Raw genomic sequence first — 19,284 nt, forward strand, 5'->3', positions numbered from 1 at the left:
CCTATTATTGTGTCTTGTCCACTCCCTTTCCCCAATGCACCTTATCAAATTATCAAATATCTTTAATTTTCTCATTTTCCTTCAGAGTAGGGAGCATGATTAAACAGAAAACTTATACAAAGAAGGTATTCAATACAGGTTTCTGATTAATTTAGTGTGTGGATATGGAGAGGCTTTAGAAATTATGAATAAATTGAGGAATTTCACCAGGCATGTTTACATGATATCATAAAGCAAAAATATAGAAACTCCAATAATTGTTTCTACTAGGACACATATTTAAGGATATGAAAATTATAATTTTCTTTCCTTTAGATAATATGTATTTGAAAAAATATATATAATATATATAAATATATATATAAGAATATATAAATTATATATAAGAATATTATATATATAATTTTCTTTCCTTTAGATAATATATATTTGAAAAAATATCTTAAATATTTATAGTATGGCACAATATGATAAAAAATAAGATTTTAAATCACACACCAATTATGCCTTCCTTTGGTTACAAAGAGGTTTCAGATTCTTTGTGTATCATGCCATACGTTTATGTCCTGCCTTGGGTTTTAAAACATCTCAAACAGCAGACATAATTATTTCAGTTTTATTCTGTCATTACTTTATGTGTAAATAGACTCCTAATTTTAAAGCAGCATAATGGGAATTTTAACGATGAAGGGAGAAATACTGCTCCCTGAGAATTAAAGTTACTCATTATAAACAGTCTTAAACGGCAAGGAACCACCTACCTCAGCACTATTCTAGCTGCACCATTCACATTCTCTAGTGATTTACACAGTGAATGGGCAGAGGGCGCATAAGGGAGAGAAGTAAAAGAAAAACATGCCTAATGACTCTAACACATAACAACACATCTGATGTTTGCTGCCCAATTATTCTGAAGCACACTGTTAAAAATTAATACTTTCCAGCATGTTATAAACTACTGGTGCTTTCTGAAGTCCTGATCATTGTCTGCAACAGGACAGAGTCAGTGTAACAAACAACTACTGTTAGAGGAAAGTGGATTGAAACAGGATAGTGGTCACCTTCCGTGACTCCTGTAGGATGACAGCATCCAGAGAAGAGCACTGATACTGTCTCACTAAATTTCTGAGACATTCACATTCACACAATTCAAGAAGATGCTCTCAGCATCCTAAAACCTTCATTCTGACTCACAGCAAAAAAGAATTTTGGTCTGTTTGCACGACACATACTGGTTCATATCACAATAATTACTTCTTAATTTATGCCATTTAAAGAAATCAATCAGTGGAAGATAAAAATAGAAGATTAACATTTAAGGGTGAAACAATTCAGGATTATTTTCCCAGAAAGTCCTTAGTCATCTAATGGCATTTGATCGGTACTTTGTACAGCTGATTAGAGGCCTATTTTATTCATTAATTTATCCACATATTCATTCATTCACACAGATATTTATCACACTTCTACCACTTGAAAAGCACCCTGTGAAAAATGTGCACAGAAAATTTGCACTATTTCCTTCCCTACAAAAAAAAGGAAATCAAACTGTGCAATAAAAAATGTCCAGCATTAAAGAGTCAGTTTGAGAACACAAAATAGGCAAGTGTTTCTTTTCTATAGTAATAAGAATATCTATTCATATGAAGTATAAGTAAGTGTGTGAGTGTGTCTGTTAAGTCACTTCAGTCGTGTCTGATTCTTTGTGACCCTATGGACTGTAGCCAGCCAGGCTTCTGTCCATAGGCCACAACAGATACTACTATCTCTATTTCATAACAACGTAATATTAATTCCAATAGAAGTCATAACCTTGCATTAGAAGGAAATGACCTCTGTTTACTAAAGAAATAGCAAATGAATGACATCTTTGCCCTTGTGTCACTGTAGTTCTACAGATGACATCAAACCTCCAAGAATCAGACATAAGCCACTGGCATCATTAATGAGCAACATTACCGAGTTATTAGGTTTGGTAAATAACAATTATTTGCATTTGTAAGTCATAAAATCAGAAACCTGGTGAAAATGTAACCCTCTATAAAATTTGCATACATTTAATTTTAATTATCTCTTTAAATCAGTGGGTCTGTGATGTAGGACACTATCTGACGTAGGACACCCTCCTTAAAGATCTGCATCTTATTTGGAAAACATACGTCCAATTAAATGGGAAAACTGCAGATGAGCTCTTGAGGTTACACTCCTTTATTTTCTTTCATCAGAAGAAATATAAAGTCAGTGCGGGAAAGTGAGGATGCCAGGAGCGGCACTCTGCATCCTCTTGGCTCCGTCACTGGCACAGTTCTCAGTATTTAGGAAGCTCCCAGTAGAAAAAAACTATGAGCTGTGTGTTTATTTGGTTCATTATAGTTTGAAAGATTCATATTTGAATTTCTGGAATTACAGGAAATAAAGCACTGGAGAGTGTCTTAGAGGCACCTGGATTTATGAGGAAGATAATACAGGTGGATCATTGTTTGCTGTCTGTAAAGATGAAGGCATCTTTCACTCTGTATTTCACTTACATGTAATGTCTAATATGTGCTGTGTGCTTAGTTGCGTCTGACTCTTTGCGATCCGGTGGACTGTAGCCCGCCAGGCTCCTCTGTCCATGGGATTCTCCCGGCAAGAATACTGGAGTGGGTCGCCATGCCCTCCTCCAGGGGATCTCCCCCACCCAGGGATCAAACCCAGGTCTCCTGCATTGCAGGTGGGTTCTTTACCGTCTGAACCAACAGGAAAGGCCAAGTAAACTGGAGCAGGTAGCCTATCCCCTATTCAGGCGATCTTCCCAACCCAGGAGCTGAACTGGGTCTCCTGCATTGAAGACCAATTCTTCCCCAGCTGAGCTACCAGGGAAACCGATGTCTAATATAACAAGTAGCAAATCCTGCCGGCTCTGCCTTCACCGTTCCCCCAGAACGGGCCACGCCTCTTGCCCTCCACCACTACCTTCCCCAGTGTCTCTGATTTCCATTACTGGAACAGCTCTCTCATTTGTCTTCTCGTTTCTGCACTTGCCCCCTGAGAGTTTATTTCTGAAACAGAATTCTAACTAATTCTTTCAAAACCTGGGACAGACCCAGTCAGTCCTCAACAGCCCCCATCTCATGCAGACTAAAAGCAAAGCGTTTCAGTGATTTACAAGAGCTGCCTGATCCGGCTGCAATACCCTCTTACCTCACTTCCTGTCTCCCTCGTTGGACTTCTTTAGACACACCTGGCGCACGCCTGTCTCAGGGCTGTTTGTACCTGCTACACCCACAGCTAGGGAAGATCTCCTCACTGATATTCACAGGGCTCACCCCTCTCTCTCTTCTGGGTCTTCTCTTACAGACTATGAAACAGTGCCTGCCCCGCCTTCCCATCCCCTTTATCCTATTGTATGACTCCCTATAACATTTATCAGCACGTGGAATACTGGATATTCACTTGCTTATTCTTTTTCAAATGTGTTTATTATCTGCTTCCCCTCACTTTTGTGAGCTCCATAAAGGGAGGGTTTTGTTTATTCACCACTGAAGGGAGCAAAATTTGCCACCCCAAAATATGCCTTTTACACTTTAAGATTATTTTGAGCTGATTATTTGAGCAGACACAGAAGAAGCTCTGAAAACTAAGTAGTTACCATTTTGTAAGAGGTATTTACATTTAGAAGGGAAATTTCCATTCGTAAGTGTTCCTCTCGGCTTCCCTGGTGGCTCAGCTGATAAAGAATCCGCTTGCAATGTGGGAGACCTGGGTTCGATCCCTGGGTTGGGAATATCCCCTACAGAAGGGAACAGCTACCCACTCCAGTATTCTGGCCTGGAGAATTCCATGGACTGTATAGTTCACGGGGTCGCAAAGAGTTGGACACGACCCAGGAATGTTCACGTCACTTCACTTCTCCCTGTCTGTACCAGGAAGAAAGGAACAACTAAATCTCTGAAAACTCTTACCAATGGAGAAGACGGATTTTAAAAAGTCTGCATAACTGCCGAACCCTTGTTGACTGTGCTTTTCCTGGTAACTTTACATAACTGGTCTCCCTTCATTCCAACATCTCCCTTTTGTCTTTAGCTGGTGATGGTATTTAAGGTGGTGGCTTGGGCTATTTGGGGGAGTTACTCAGTTTTCCTGGGTATCCCACACATACAGGAGATGGACTTGTTATTAAACTTCGGTGATTCTCCTGTTACTGTGTCTTGCATTACAGGAGGTCTCAGTCAAGAACCCGGGAGGGGAGAGGGAGAAGTACCATCCTCCCCTGCACTGCACCAGGCACAGTATCGAGAGGAGCGTCCGGCACAAACACAGCCAGGCTGGAAGCACATAGCTGAAAGGGTGCTGAGAGCAAGGCAGCGAATTGTGGAGAAAAGGGCTGGAGACAGAGGTACCTGACTGGAGATACCTAGGCTTTCATTTCGTTTTTTCCTCAGGGTGAGGGGGATGTAGCCTGTTGATAACAACAAGAATCAATGGAGCCCAATGTTTAAAACATCGCATTAAGCAAAATCACACAGACATATAAGGACTCTGTGAACAGTGTCGTAAGCTCCACATCACGGCATTAGCAAGAAAATGAGCTGCTCAGATTCAGGAAGGCCCTGTCCTGTGCAGGCTGTGCCATCATTAGAAACTCTGGAAGCCATTGGTGAGGTGAACTGAGATATTCTGCATTTGCTTCGCTTTACATGGCCACCCTTTTCCAAAGTTCCTGTACCCTTGGCTAAACAGACAACCGAGTCTAATCAGTATATCCATCCAATGGTATAGATGTGGTGGTCTCTTTCTGCTAAGTTGTGACCTCTGGAAAGTCTGGGGGGATGTTTCTTATTGGAGGTCCTAGAGAGACCCCTTTCCTACTCAAGTAGCCTTGCCCTAACACTAATCAGTATGTCATTATTGTCTTCATTTTATATCAGAAGAGACAGAAGTACAGTAACTTTAATCATCATCCATTCAACAAACTTTTACTGAACACCAGAACTAGATGCTGGAAACTATTCTCTGCATCAAGGACCGAACAAGGCAACCACCTCTGTCCTCATGGAGCTTACATCTAGTTGAGGTAGAAAATAAAAAGTAAACCAGTCTTCACCTGATTGTCTCTGTCTATGTGGCCTTCCCTGTGGCTCAGTGGTAAGGAACCCACTTGTCAATGAGGAGCCTCAGGAGACATGGGCTGGGTCCCTGGGTTGGGAAGATTCCCCTGGAGGAGGAAATGGCCTCCCCGTCCAGTGTTCCTGCCTGGGAGGTCGCGAGGACAGGGGAGCCTGGCAGGCTGCATGGGGTCACAAAGGGCTGGACATGACTGAGAGACTGAGCACAGACACAGACACCCAGAGTGCCACTGTGATACTCACTCACACACTTATTCACATGTAGGTGCGGATACAGGTGAGTGTCAGGTCATACAAGGACTGACGAAAAATACAGCAGGGTAAAGGTCACAGGGAATGCGAGGGTGGGGCAGGGTAGGGGTCCAAAGTCGCACAGCTGATGTGCTGGAGAGCCAGGATCCAAACTCTGAGCATTCCAGCGCCAAACCTGTGGTCTTAACCACTGTGCTAAAGCTGTTAAATGGCTCTGAAAGCTTGCAGACTAGTTGGCAAGGCAAAAGGAGACAATCAGACTGGCACAGCGACACTTGAAAAGGAAATCTGGGAATGAAAAGGGCCTCTCATTGTGCTTCTGTATTTTATCAAATTAAAAAAATTAAGGATAATAATTGGACAAAGTGAAAGTGAAGTTGCTCAGTTGTGTCCGACTCTTTGCCACCCTTTGGACTATAGCCCACTCGGCTCCTCCATCCATGGGATTTTCCAGGCAAGAATACTGGAGTGGGATGCCATTTCCTTATCCAGGAGATTTTCCCGACCCAGGGATTGAACCTGGGCCTCCCGCATTGTAGGCAGACGCTTTACCGTCTAAGCCACCAGGGAAGTCTATTGGACAAAGCCTCTAGTAATTCTCAGTATTAGTGAGGTGAGTGATGCCCAGTGAATGGCTCAGGCTTGAGTTCTCCAGTTCCATATGTTGATTCCTCTGATCCTGCCTTGGAGGCCAGAGAACAGGAAACAAACCAAAAAAAGAAAAAGAACCCCCCACCCCGAAAACAACAAGAACAAAAAAGCAAGCAAGAAGGTTAAGCTTGTTTCTATGTCATCTGTGTTCTAATGAATTCCTCAAAGGCCAGAATTTCTACTTGACCAGAATAATTAAGAAAAGCTAGCTACTCTAGTGTAAACAAGGTTTTAGTTCGGAACATTAATTCGGCCGATGGTTACCCAAATTCCTGGGGTAGTCACGAATGCAGCTGCACAGTTCTGGGCTTAATCTCCTGTCTGCTGAATGGATGTGCTGTGAGCGAGGGTTCAGGGAGACTGCATGGGCCTTCTGCAGGAAGGAGTGAGCCCACCTGCACCATGGAGCTGTGTGTGGATGAGCCCTCCCGGGAAAAGGCGCAGTGAAGACTTACAAAGGAGTCTCTCACCCCCACAGTGAGGCTTTCTCTAACTCCCCTTGGTTAAATGGTTTCCTTGTGAGAGGTGCCCACACGGCTGATCATATTCACAAAAGGGAGGAAACAGGAAATGACGGCGAGCACACGGCTGCAGTGCTCTGCCTAGTCTCCCAGGCTTTGTCATCCACTTGATCCAGACCCAGATTTCCCACCCATCAGCTGTATGACATTGGACAACATACTTATTCTACTTGGATGCCTCAAGTTTTTCTACTCTAAAGTAGAGATAAATGGCCACAGAAGTGTGAGGACTAAATAAGATAATGAATGTGCTTGCCAAATAGGAAGCACTCAATGAACGCATGGCAGCCATTCTCTTTGGAAGCCTGCTTAGCCCAGGCTCTATCCTCTGAGTATTTTACCATTCTAAGTGGCTCAGATGGTAAAGAATCCACCTGCAATGCGGGAGAACCAGGTTCACTTCCTGGGCTGGGAAGATCCCCAGGAAAAGGAAACAGCTACCTGCTCCAGAATTCTTGCCTGGAAAATTCCATGGACAGAGAACACCACAGTAATTGGCCCCTGTAAATCTATGTAAACCCCATCCTGCCTAGTTTCCTCTGTCTAGCCATGTTAGTGATTAAAAATGGGATAAACACTAAATATAGGCTTCCCTGGTGGCTCAGATGGTGACGAATCCACCTGCAGTGAAGGAGACCTGGGTTCGATCCCTGGGTGGGGGAGATCCCCTGGAGGAGGGCATGGCAGCTCACTCCAGTGTTCCTGCCTGGAGAATCCCCACAGACAGAGGAGCCTGGTGGGCTACAGTCCATGGGGTCGGGAAGAGTCGGATATGACTGAGCGACTAAGCACAGCACAAACACTTAATGTAAGCTGGGTCAGTCAATTCCTGCCACCAAGAATCTGAAACCAGACCTCAAAGACTAATTCATTATCCACAGACGTGGGGCTTGGAAGGTGGCAATCTGGATGTCACCGGAACGACCTCTGAAGACAGGACAGAGGAACGCAGCAACACAGCAAGAAGAAACAATGGATGAGCGAGTGAGCAGAGAGAGTGAGCAGAGAGAGACTGTGCTCTGGTTCCTCACTGCTTCCCAGGTGCTAACTGCAGTGACGCCAGGAGCTGGCTGAACTTCCTGTCGATTCCGTTTCATGAGATAACTGTATTTTCTTCTGATATACTTCCTATTGCTTAAACTAGCTTCAGCAGTTTCTGTTCTACATAATCAGAAAGGCCATAAGAGAAAATGGTGACCCACCTATTTGCATTTGTTTAAAGTAAAGGACCCTGATGCTGGGAAAGATGAAGGCAGGAGGAGAAGGGGACGACAGAGGATGAGACGGTTGGATGGCATCACAGATTCAATGGACGTGAGTTTGAGTAAACTCCAGGAGTTGGTGATGGACAGGGAGGCCTGGCGTGCTGCAGTCCATGGGGTCACAAAGAGTCAGACATGACTGAGTGACTCAAATGAACTGAAAGTAAAAGATCACTTTAGACATTCTGAACCAGGAATGTACTCAATGCAATTAAGTGAATAAAAATCAGAAATAACAGAGAATGAGGTATAGGCCAATTTCCTTCTACTATTTCTATGTAACACAAAACAAGGGTAGTCCTCACTAAATCAGGAAACCACTCACGTACTTCTCTGCTTCCTCTCGAGAACTTTTATTCTGTTTATTGGATTGAGCAGAATTCCTGAATAGTACCCTACATATGGTACATCTTTCCTACTAGTAACCATAAATCAAAACTCATTTTTACTGTGACCTGCTATCCCAAATCCCCCATTTCTGTTTTTCCAGAAGGCAGATGGATACTCTGGTATATTAACTCAAGCCAATTTGTTAATTGATTCCAGTATAAGAGAAGGTCTTTTTCATTCCTGGAAACATACATGTGACTTAAGGTAAAAAAAAATCCCTTAATGAAAATGAATGAAACAAGCAATAGGAAATTCTGACACTGAATACAGCAGCAGGATAAGTAATTTTTAGAAAGGTGTTCTTGTGAATACCAAGCCACACTAGATTAAAAAAAAAAAAGGTTAAAGTAGAGAGGACTATATATTTTTGAGACATTTAAAATTACTGAGCATTCCTTTTTGTACTGTAGCAAAATGGTTTTAGAAGCTAAAAATAAAAGTACAGCTTAATATATTCAAAATTGTAATCAGATGTTAGAACAAGAAAATCAGTCATAAATGCTTAGTCAACTGAGATTATCACATTTCTATGCTAATCTTGTCTTTTTAATTAACAGATAAAGCAGAAGGGGGTATCTAAACAATAGTGTATAAAAATGAAAAAAACAAACTTTCAAGCTCTAATTAAATGGAGAAGCAATAACAAAATACTGCTGCATTTCAGCAACTGTTCATTAAAAAACAACAGAAAAATCTTGTTATGTCTTTCTAAAATTATGTTTCACAGGCTTCAGCATCCTCTTCTGTTTTTACTCGTGATCATAAAGAAACCAGATGTTGCTCATAAGCTGAGCCATCACACCAACCACCACCTTCTGGCCTGAATTTCCTGATTGGTCAGAAGACTCATGTCTTGTGCAGAGTAGGCGAGGCCAGGGTAGATTCAGAGCTGGGCTCTCAGACCCAATTCCCGGGGTCCACATCCTGGGTCCACCATGTTCTTCTCATATGATCTCAGGCAAGATACTCAGCCTTTCTAACCGCAGTTCTCCTCATGTTACAACGGCCTAACACAGTACCTGCTGTTGCTTTGAGGACTCATTCTCCTTTAAGTGCCAGGCACTGTTCTAGCGTTTTGGAATCCAAGAGCAAACAATCTAACTGAAAATTACTGCCCTCCTGAAGCTTACGTTCTATATATTGCATCTAAAGCACCTGAGTGGCATAATACCTAGTATTCAGCTAAGTGTCAGCTGTTAGGATCGTGAATAGCTGGCTGAGACAGAGCACTGGAATAGTGATGTGTCAGGACGCAGTCCCACAGTTGCTCGATCTTTCTGAGCCTCAACTTAATCTGTGAAGTGATCTTAAGATTGTTCCTACTAAGTATATGGCAGACCATGAGACATAGAAGAGATTAAAGAAAAGATGAAGATGCAGTATACACAAGAATGCTTTTCCAGTACATTAAAACCTTAGAAAAAACTCAGATTTTACGTACTCAGTCGCATTTTTAAAAATTAAAGAAAAACTCTCAAGAAAGGGAAAAACATAAATGATCACTATCATACCAAATCTTCATAAAACATGAAATCACAAAAACCAAAAATAAGAAGTGACATCTTACATTTATCTTAAAAAGTATACATGCCTACCCTATCAGAAATCATTAGATGAAATAATCTTCTTCCAGAACATACAAGAGAAATGTAATATGTTCCTTTAAAACAATATGTTTAATATGTTCCTTTAAAAAGCAACCTTAGCTTTTCTTATTTTGTTTTTCCATTGAAACTTAAAAATAAAATTGGTCTCATACCCACACCTTTTCACAAGATTATATGTTTTTCAAGGTTTTGTAAATTCTTTTGAAATTACTTTCCTTTTTCAGTTAAAAACCATAGACTTTTAACCATCCTAAAATGATCTGAACATAGGGTTAGACATTCCCAGGTTTAGCCAAATTAAATGGCATCACACGGCCCTGGGTAAGAAAGGCCCTGTTTATCTGACCCAGCCCAATGCTCCCTGGACATCCCATTTTGATAATATCAAACTCTCTGTACTTCAGGATCAAATCATGCCTTCTCATGAAATACAAAACCTTGTTTTCAACTTTCCTTCAGCAAGAATATTCTTTCCCCTTGTATTCAGTGATAAACCCATCCATCAAGTTATCACTCAACAATAACCTCCACAAAACTTTCCAATTACACCCCCCCACAGCTCCCACAATGACACATCACAGTAGGCCTTCTTGATATTACTCCTATGGTACTCTGTACATGTTGTCACTAAACTGAGTATCTCTTTGCATTATTTTCTGTTATGTCCATCTGAAGGCAGGGACCACGAGTCTCATGTTGTCATCACCTGCTAAAGAATAGGCTACCATCCATGGTTATGAAGTTCCGGAAACATCACTGTTCTCAATGGACAAGCAAAACCTTTACTAAACAATAAAATATTTGTAGTCTTATATACTTTAATTTGTAGAGTTGTTAATCTTAACTTCATAACAAAAAAGCATCATTGTGGTAGAGTAATCAAAAATGAAGAGGAATCAGTGTAAGATTTTAAATAGGAAAAGAAACCACATTCTATAGTAGTCCCCCAAAACACCTTTTCTGGCATTGACAATGACATACAATATCGTGAAATGAAGAAATACTTCCAACAATCCCAACAGAGGATGGTCTTTTACTCAAATACATGGCATTCAAGAGTTTATCTTCCTTTGCTTTTCATTGACAAAGAACACAGCCCAAAACCAGTTCTTAAAAATAAACCCAAATAAAAATAAACCTTGCAGTAGAACTCATCAGCAATAAACCCATAAATATCATTACCATTTAAATCTAATATAAGCTCAACCCTGAACCCACTTAACATTCAGAATAATCAGGCTTAATACTTTTTATATAGAGTGACACCTAGCAATCTAATGCCATTGTAAGTAACATCTCCTCTCAAAGTTTGTCAGTGTGCTTCAAACATTTGTATGAAGTGAAAGGGAGAGAAAAAAATTCACATTGGCTTACTGAGTAATCATAAAGTAAACGGGGCTGATCTCACCTAAACTGAAACACAGAGTATCCAACACTCTAGACAGAAATGGTTTCAATCAGAAACTCGGTGTATCAAGAGAGCACTTCTGCAAGTGAAATGGAAATTACAAGAACATTTTCTGAAAGCGGGCCATTTCTTTATGCAATTGCTTGTTTCCATTTTATGGGTCACACTTTTTCATCTATAATGAAACACTGCTCTGCTTTTCTCATGGTAATCAAAAAAAACGAAGCTAAAGTAAAGAAATGCATCCCCCACCCAAGTAAAGATACTATTTTGGGGAAACACAATTAAAAATATTTTCAGGTTCTGAATTCCAGTGACCTCTAATCAGTGAACAGTTATAAATTTATAACTTCATATAAAATTTAAAGCATATTTAATATTTTGCTTTGATTTGTAGGACAAACACTTTAGAATTCACGGACGTGTATTATATATATTTAGGGATGTCAAGAATGGAGCCTGGTGTCTTTCTTCATTTCTTGAAAAACTGAAAGGAAACTTTAGAAATTTTAATTGAATTTTGAAATACCTTACTAAAATTTCTCCAATGAGGAAAAATACTCTTCACTGTAGTATATACTATATATGTTATATTTATATATTTATGCTATATTTATACTACACAAATATATATATTTTTTCTTAGAAAAAATGCACGTCTTGAGTATATCTACTAAATGCAAATCAATTAAAACTCCACTGCAATTACTACTGCTACCACAGAATTAGACATAGAGGAACACAGTTTCCTAGCACAAGTCACTTCATGAAAAATTCAGCAGAAAGAATGATTCACTTTCTCAATATAGCGCCATGTATTGGTGAGATACTAAAATGAAAGAAAATACTGAATTCATCCAAAAGATCACTTACGTAAGTGTGAACAGGAACAAAGACCACTGGCTAGAGATATCAGAAAATCCACCCAGTGATCACAATTAACAAGAACAGAACAGTAGATAGTTTAGAGGGCTACCAGTGAGAGTGAGCCCAGAAAAATATTACACGTGGCTATAATACAGACAGTAAAATACCGTATCCAAAATGTATTTATGAACTAAAGACAAAGACATTCTATGTGACAGGCGACCAAGCTGGGGGCTTTGTGTGAATGCTGGTGAGCAGCCTAACAGTGTGACTCATCAATCAGGGGGCTCTGCCACGGGCCCTGGAATCCTTCTTGATGCGCCACGCAGACAGCTGCGGCCAGTTGCCGAGGCCTGCCTGTCGAACGCGCTCTCAGCACGGTCGCTCAAGACGTGCAGTCAGGAGCCTTCCCCACAGGCAAGCAGCACAGGACTAGGTACAGTCTTCTAAGCTAGGTGTTCAAGCGTGGGCTGACTTTCAAAAATTTGTAAATGCATGAACATTTTTAAGCAAAAGGAGAAAATAAAAATTATAGCAGATAATGTGATTTTGTAAGTGGTATAAATTTTTAAAAGTTAACTGCCATCAGCAATTTGGAATGGTTTGAATTCTGATGATAGAAGCACTTGAAAAAAATACAGTCATCCATCTGCAAGAAAAGCCGTCACTAAAAAGCAGCAAGAAATTGAATCAGCAGTTCCCTCAACCACAACACACCAGCAATTAAAGAGTGTTATTGGTAAGTAACAATACAACAGTTTCAAGAATGGGTATTTATTATGGTTTAAAGTCATTGATAGTCTAGCAGTTAAAAAAAAATCTGAGACAGAATAAAAAACTACAGTAGAGCATTTGATACCCAAAGTAACTTTAACACCTGAACGATCAAAATTACAGGTTTTCTCTAAAGGGCAATCCTTTCCTGTTACTTTTAACATAAAGTAACAAAGTCATTACACAATTCCTGTCCAAAACCAATTTTTTAGAGTCTTTTCAAATATCTATTACATTGTGATTCGATCTACATTTATGGAAAGTAAATACAGTCACTATCGATAGAAAGTAAAACAGGAATATGATGGTGACTTAATTTTCATTGTCTTAATTTCCAGAAATATAGTATCCCTATGAGATGGTTGGATGGTATCATTGACTTACTAGACATGAGTTGGAGTAAACTCTGGGAGTTGGTGATGGACAAGGAGGCCTGGCGTGCTGCAGTCCACGAGGTCGCAAAGAGTCGGACATGACTGAGTGACTGAACAGAACTGAATATCCCTACTGAAATGTATTTTAAAACACATGTGATTGTTGAATCATATTTGAAACATAAGCTATAATTTTAGTTTCAGAATAAAACTGAATACTAAGCAAAACTGGGGGGGGCATTAAGTAAAAAATGTTCATTGAGATCAAATAAATGTATATTTCAGGTGAATATAACTTTGTTCTGCTGCAATTCTATGTTGTACAACCTCACCAGAATATTAGGACAAAGGCTACATGTGAAACACATGAGGGAAGAATACATCTCAATAACCAACCAGCTTAAAGTACATAATGGTTTCATCTGACAATGAACCCTCCCCACTTTAAACAGTATCATGTGCTGCTTCCAGCAGATAAAAACTGCATCAAATCCTAAACCTTATTTCATGTATATACACAGCCATATTTAGGCTCTGACATGAATCCTGCAAGAGATCTTAATTTTTATTCACATTTAGCAAAAAAAAAAAAATCACTTTCAGCTATAAGCAACTAAAACCACAATCTATAAAGCATTAAGACCAAGTTGCTGGTCTTAATATAATTAAAGCAAGTTTGCTAAAATCTCCTTTGAAATAACTAGTGTGCTAAAATCTTTTCACCCTTGGCCACATACAGAGTCATGAATTATTTTACTATTAAGATTTTCCATAACTTTCTACGTGATTTTTTTGAAAAGGGTGAAGAACACATGAAACAATATTACTCAGTTAAAGATTATAGCTGCTCATATGATTAGCTGGAGGCACATCTTATCACTGTGCTATTCATGGTTATAATAGATTTTTAATTAGTGAATAATTGTCTAATAAGGAGTTACCTCAGGAAGACAGAAAACAAGTGTTTCTATAAAATGTCAAAGAATACTTTCACACAAAATATGAAAACCAACAAGAAAAACATGTTGTGAAAGAAAATTCATTGCTTTATGATAGCAATTACACCAGTTTTCTAATATCCTATTAACAGAACTGGAAAATGTTTTTAAAATATTCTCCTTACCTGTGTATACAGTTTTTACTCTCGAGATAGGACATACCAGAAGCAACATCTAATGAAAATTTCACTAATTGTTTGAGTTTTATATCATCCTTCCTCTTTCTCAGAAACGTGAGGAAATCACCTCCTAGAAGAATCAACAACAAGAGAAGATCACGATGAAAGTCACATTTATCACCTATTAGATACACCTTCCAGAACAAAAAGCATTACACATTTAACCATACTTTCTGCTCATTTAAGAGGAGGATAAAAGAAAATATGAAAAGAACACATCTTATTAGAAAGCAGACACTATGAATTCTCTTAGATGCAGTTTAAGTACTTCAAGGGCTTCACACCGTATATTACTCAACACATAATAATATTCAGTCATACTTTTTTCCTCGGTCATAATTTCTCACCAATCTGCCTGGCAAAATTTTCTAAGAAATCCTTCAGTCTCTAATACCAGATAAAAGATTATAATTATCATGAGTTAAAAAGAAAAGTAAATGATATTGAATTAGTTACCAGATTCAGTGATTGCTTAAAAAACTGAGATTACTAACACCATGAAAGAGTAGGACAGAAAAAAAAAGGCTATGAGTTTGATAAGATTTAGCTGCTGAGCCAGATTGCATTTTCATGCAACAAATGGACTCCAGTGATATCTGACAGAAACTCCTCAAACCAGCATGTTCCCAAAGAAGTATAATGCAAGCCACTTTAGAAATTTCAAATATACTGGTAGCCACATTTTTAAAAGTAACAATAATGAAAAGGTGAAAGTGACTGAAGTAATACATTTTTCTTTAGTTCCATTATGTATAAATATTATTAAATCAACATGCACTATTATAAAATTATGGTGAAAATATTTTACATTTTATCATCTTAACTCTTTAAAATATGTTGTATATTTCACATTTATGGAACGTCTCAATTTAGATGCAAATTTCCATCAGAAATATTTGATCTGTATTTAGATTTCATCAAATTCATGGTTAAAAAACATAGATTCACATACCTAGGTTGTTCCAAAAATATTATACTTATAAATTTTTCCAATAGCTGAATCATAGTACTAGAAACAAAATTTTTAAATTTAAATCATGTCAGATTGAGTGAAACTCGCAGTTCATCTTTCAGAAGCACACATGTCAAAACTCAGCTCAGGAGCGGCACATGGCCAGTGACTACCAGACTGAACAGGACAGCCTTAGACCACAGTCACTAACAGCATGGCATTAAAGGTTAGAGCTTGATTACTTTTCCTTGCTAATGTACATTATAATGTACTGCATTAGTAAACAAAGTAAAACAAAACTAGTCAAAACATATTGAATGAACGTTCTCTAAAAACAGTCATTCCTACTTTTTCTGTCTCTGAGAGCCTCAGACCTTAAGCCAGAGTTTTGCAAGAGGGATTAGCATTTTAATTGTCATTTCCTGATGTTTTTGATACTCTTTACCAGGGATCTAGCCTCCTTAAATAGAACAACTCTAGAGGTGAAGAGTAAATGGCTTTTTCTTTAATGAGAGTCTCAAGAAAACAAACACCAGCCTAACGCTCCTTAGAAAGTTCTTTTTCTAATCTCTGTCCCCTATTCATAAATCAAGCATTACACAAATATAGGTGGACTACTTACAAAATCAGTAAGCTATATGCTTCAAAAGTAATCTTAATGGTGTCAGATTATTTACTTTTTTCTGTTCTTTCAAAAAGAGTATCAAACTTATTACTAAGAACATTACTGAAATAGCTTCTATCAAGCTTGACTTAATTTTCTTAAAAAAAAAAAAAACAAAAAAACACCTAAATGCAACAGCAAACAGCAAAATTAGCCACTAATTTTTCAACTTTAATAGGCAAAAAATGTCTATTAAAATGGACTTGAAAATCAATATTTAGTTCAAGTTACTTCCTGGGCCAGTATTCTCATATACTGTTAGATACATTTATGGATACCCTGGCCTGGTTTAGAAGAAGTGCACCCTTCTAATTTTGAAACCGCACAGCATTTCGTTTACTCATTTGGAATAACTTTCAAATGAAAGAAACTCTTCTAGAATTTGCTTAAAGCGGCATATGACATGGCCTCAGTGCTCTGTGGAACCCTAACATTTCTTCTTTCCAAAATTAGCTCACATTTAGCACTTTTCCTTCTGCTTCCTGCTCTTTTTAAATTTGGACTTTCACCTAACCCCGAGCCCACCCTGTAAACCCAGTGAAGAGAACTGCACCTCTCGTCAGTAGGCTAATTTCAGCAGTCACAGGATGTCTAGCATGGCATAATACTTCAATAAGCACTCTTGGATGAATGAGTAAATAATGTAAAAAACAATCACTTCCATGTAGCTTATAAGCTACCCATGAAGACAATCTACATATGAATTTCTAATTAATGCTAGTCATTTCTTCCTTAGCTCCTCTCCAATGGTTGGAACTGTGCTTTGCAAGCACCTGCTCCAAGTTAATGTTTAGGAAAGGATAGCACTGAATCCGTGGCGCCTGCTGGAGGCCATGCAATCCTTTAGATTCCAAAGTAAAGCAGTACATGTAAAACTCTGGGCTCACCTTGATACGATGCTTCCTAACACGACTGCCTTGTAAACTGCATCACTAAAAAAAAATAATTTGCAAAGGAGCAATTCTTAACAGATAAGACTGTAGACCAACAGAGGCTTCCCAGTGCTGCCAGTGGTAAAGAACCTGCCTGCCAATGCAAGAGCGTAAGAGATGCAGGTTCGATCCCCGGGTTGGGTTGGCAAGATTCCCAGGGGGGAGCATGGCAACCCCCTCCAGTATTCTTGTCTGGAGAGTCTTTTGTCATTTTCACTGTGCCACTGTAAAGAACCTCTCTGAACATGTGAGCTACTTAATAATCATATATGTAGCACATGTGCATACAATACGCGTGCCGCCTAGAGGACCCCACCTGGCCACTGCACTAAGACGGTGGTGCTCACAGATATGTGAAACGAGACAGGAACTCCTCTTCTCTAACTCTGTCTCACCAAGGCTTATTTCTATACGGATACTATATATGTATATGTATATGTATATATGTATATGCATACTAAGCCGAGACAGGATGGATGATTTTCTAGATTCCTTCAGGGATGAATTTCTAAGACAATTCTTAGAATGTTTTTATAAACAACTTCTAGTTTACTAATGACACAGCATCACATGGTGAAAAGAGCATGGACAGTTAGGCCTCACCAATCGAGTCTGATTAGCTGTGTAACCTGGGGTACAATCCCTCTAACCTTCCTTACAACATAAGGATTAACGCCTTTTGTTTCTCAAGGTGGTTTTGAAGACCAAAATGTATCTAAAGCACAAAGCGAGTGCCTACCTAGCACATGGTACACACAATAAGCACTGGTGGAACTTGGTATTTTGGTTGAAGTTATTTTGCATATAAAACCAGGAACAGTTGTGGCAAGGACTCGCCGTCACACAACATTAGTTTTTCCTCATTCACCTCACTGCCTTTCTCCCATTTTGGAGAGTATTTATCCCGTCTCAGCACTAAAGGCAATCCTAGACTTTCTTAACCCAATTATCAGTGGAGTCCCATTCTCAAGTGACTGATTCAGGGATGTGCTCTCGGTTGCTCAGTCCTGTCCGACTCTGGGACCTCAAGGACTGTAGGCAGCCAGGCTCCTCTGTCCATGGGATTCTCCAGGCAAGAATACCAGAGTGGGTTGTCATGCCCTTCTCCAGGGGAACTTCTCAACCCAGGGATTGAACCCAGGTCTCCCACACTGCAGGCAGACTCTTTACCGTCTGAGCCACCAGGGATGCCAAACTCAGAGGCAGGTACACTGTTTAATTCAGGCCACTGAGATACAGGAGATAACTTCTAAAGGATGAATGAAAGAAACTTTTTAACACAAGTGCCAGGAAAGGAGCTTCTCTGCAAGCGGAAGTATGCAGGGCAGGATATGCTCCACAGAGACGGGCACCCTTGGGGTGAAGCTGTCGCCATGGAGAGCAGGAAGAGTGAAGGGAAGAGGATAGTTTTGGTGGCATCTCTGAGCCACTGGAACAAATGCTGCCTCGAGAATGACTTTCTTCTAGATCTTTGAGTTGAAGGAACAAATAAAAGCGCTATAATTTTTTTTGATATAACTCCCACACTAGCCACTCAAAGATTCTTTATGGATAAAATAATAACTGTATTAGAAGATACTGAGAATTAAAAAGATACTATATATTGATATATTAAATGTCTAGAACAAGTAGGAAATAATAAATAGAAGTGCTTTATTTTGTTTACAGCTAACATTTAGTAAGAGAATAGAAGACTGTTTTATTCTTAACAGCTCTTTCTCAAAGGTTTCTTACTTTGTGCTATGAAAATCTGATCCTATCTGCTCTTTCAGTATTAATGGGACTCTGAGGAACTGATCACATTAAACAAACTCATAGAGATTATTGTGTAAACAAGAATACTAATTTATCAATTTGTCATTAGGGAAAAGGGATCATCAAGGCTATACCACTAATGACTTTCTGTCACTGAATCATGTAGAGATCTTAATTTATCTTCAAATAAATTTAAAGGTTATTAAATTAAGAGATACCAGTCCCTAGTGATATATAAAATGCATAATTCATTACCCTTGTTTTTTAGGATATCAATTTACTCCAGAGAAGTTTGGTTTAGTTGTGTTCATGTACACATTTAAAATAGGCTCATAATCAAAGCAAGTATTAAATTATAGAGAGCTATTATAGAGGGTCCATTTATGCCATTGTTCAGAGTTGTTACTAAAAAATAAACTTTTCATCCTTTCTTCTCTTTAATTAGACTTCTGGCTGTGGGCCAGCCCATCAAAACTCAGGTGGGTACACATTTATATGAGAGTCGTAACAATGAGTGCTGACTTAATTTGTGCTCTGTGAGACACAGAATAGATTTTGTATAATAGGAGGTAAGTTAACACGCTCCTGAA

General features: G+C 39.1%; 1 protein-coding gene across 4 annotated transcripts in view; it reads right to left on the reverse strand.

The window, feature by feature from the left end:
- The window catches only part of FER (FER tyrosine kinase), a 475,518-nt gene that overhangs the window by 98,130 nt on the left and 358,104 nt on the right, over positions 1-19,284 (reverse strand). For all 4 annotated transcript variants that reach the window (XM_040239698.1, XM_040239699.1, XM_040239695.1 and 1 more), the window contains one exon: positions 14,338-14,461. In XM_040239698.1, the coding sequence (XP_040095632.1) occupies positions 14,338-14,461 (124 nt within the window). The remainder of the gene's footprint in view (positions 1-14,337; positions 14,462-19,284) is intronic.

This window comes from Oryx dammah, unplaced genomic scaffold, assembly GCF_014754425.2.
Source record: "Oryx dammah isolate SB20612 unplaced genomic scaffold, SCBI_Odam_1.1 HiC_scaffold_5, whole genome shotgun sequence".
Lineage (NCBI taxonomy): Eukaryota > Metazoa > Chordata > Mammalia > Artiodactyla > Bovidae > Oryx > Oryx dammah.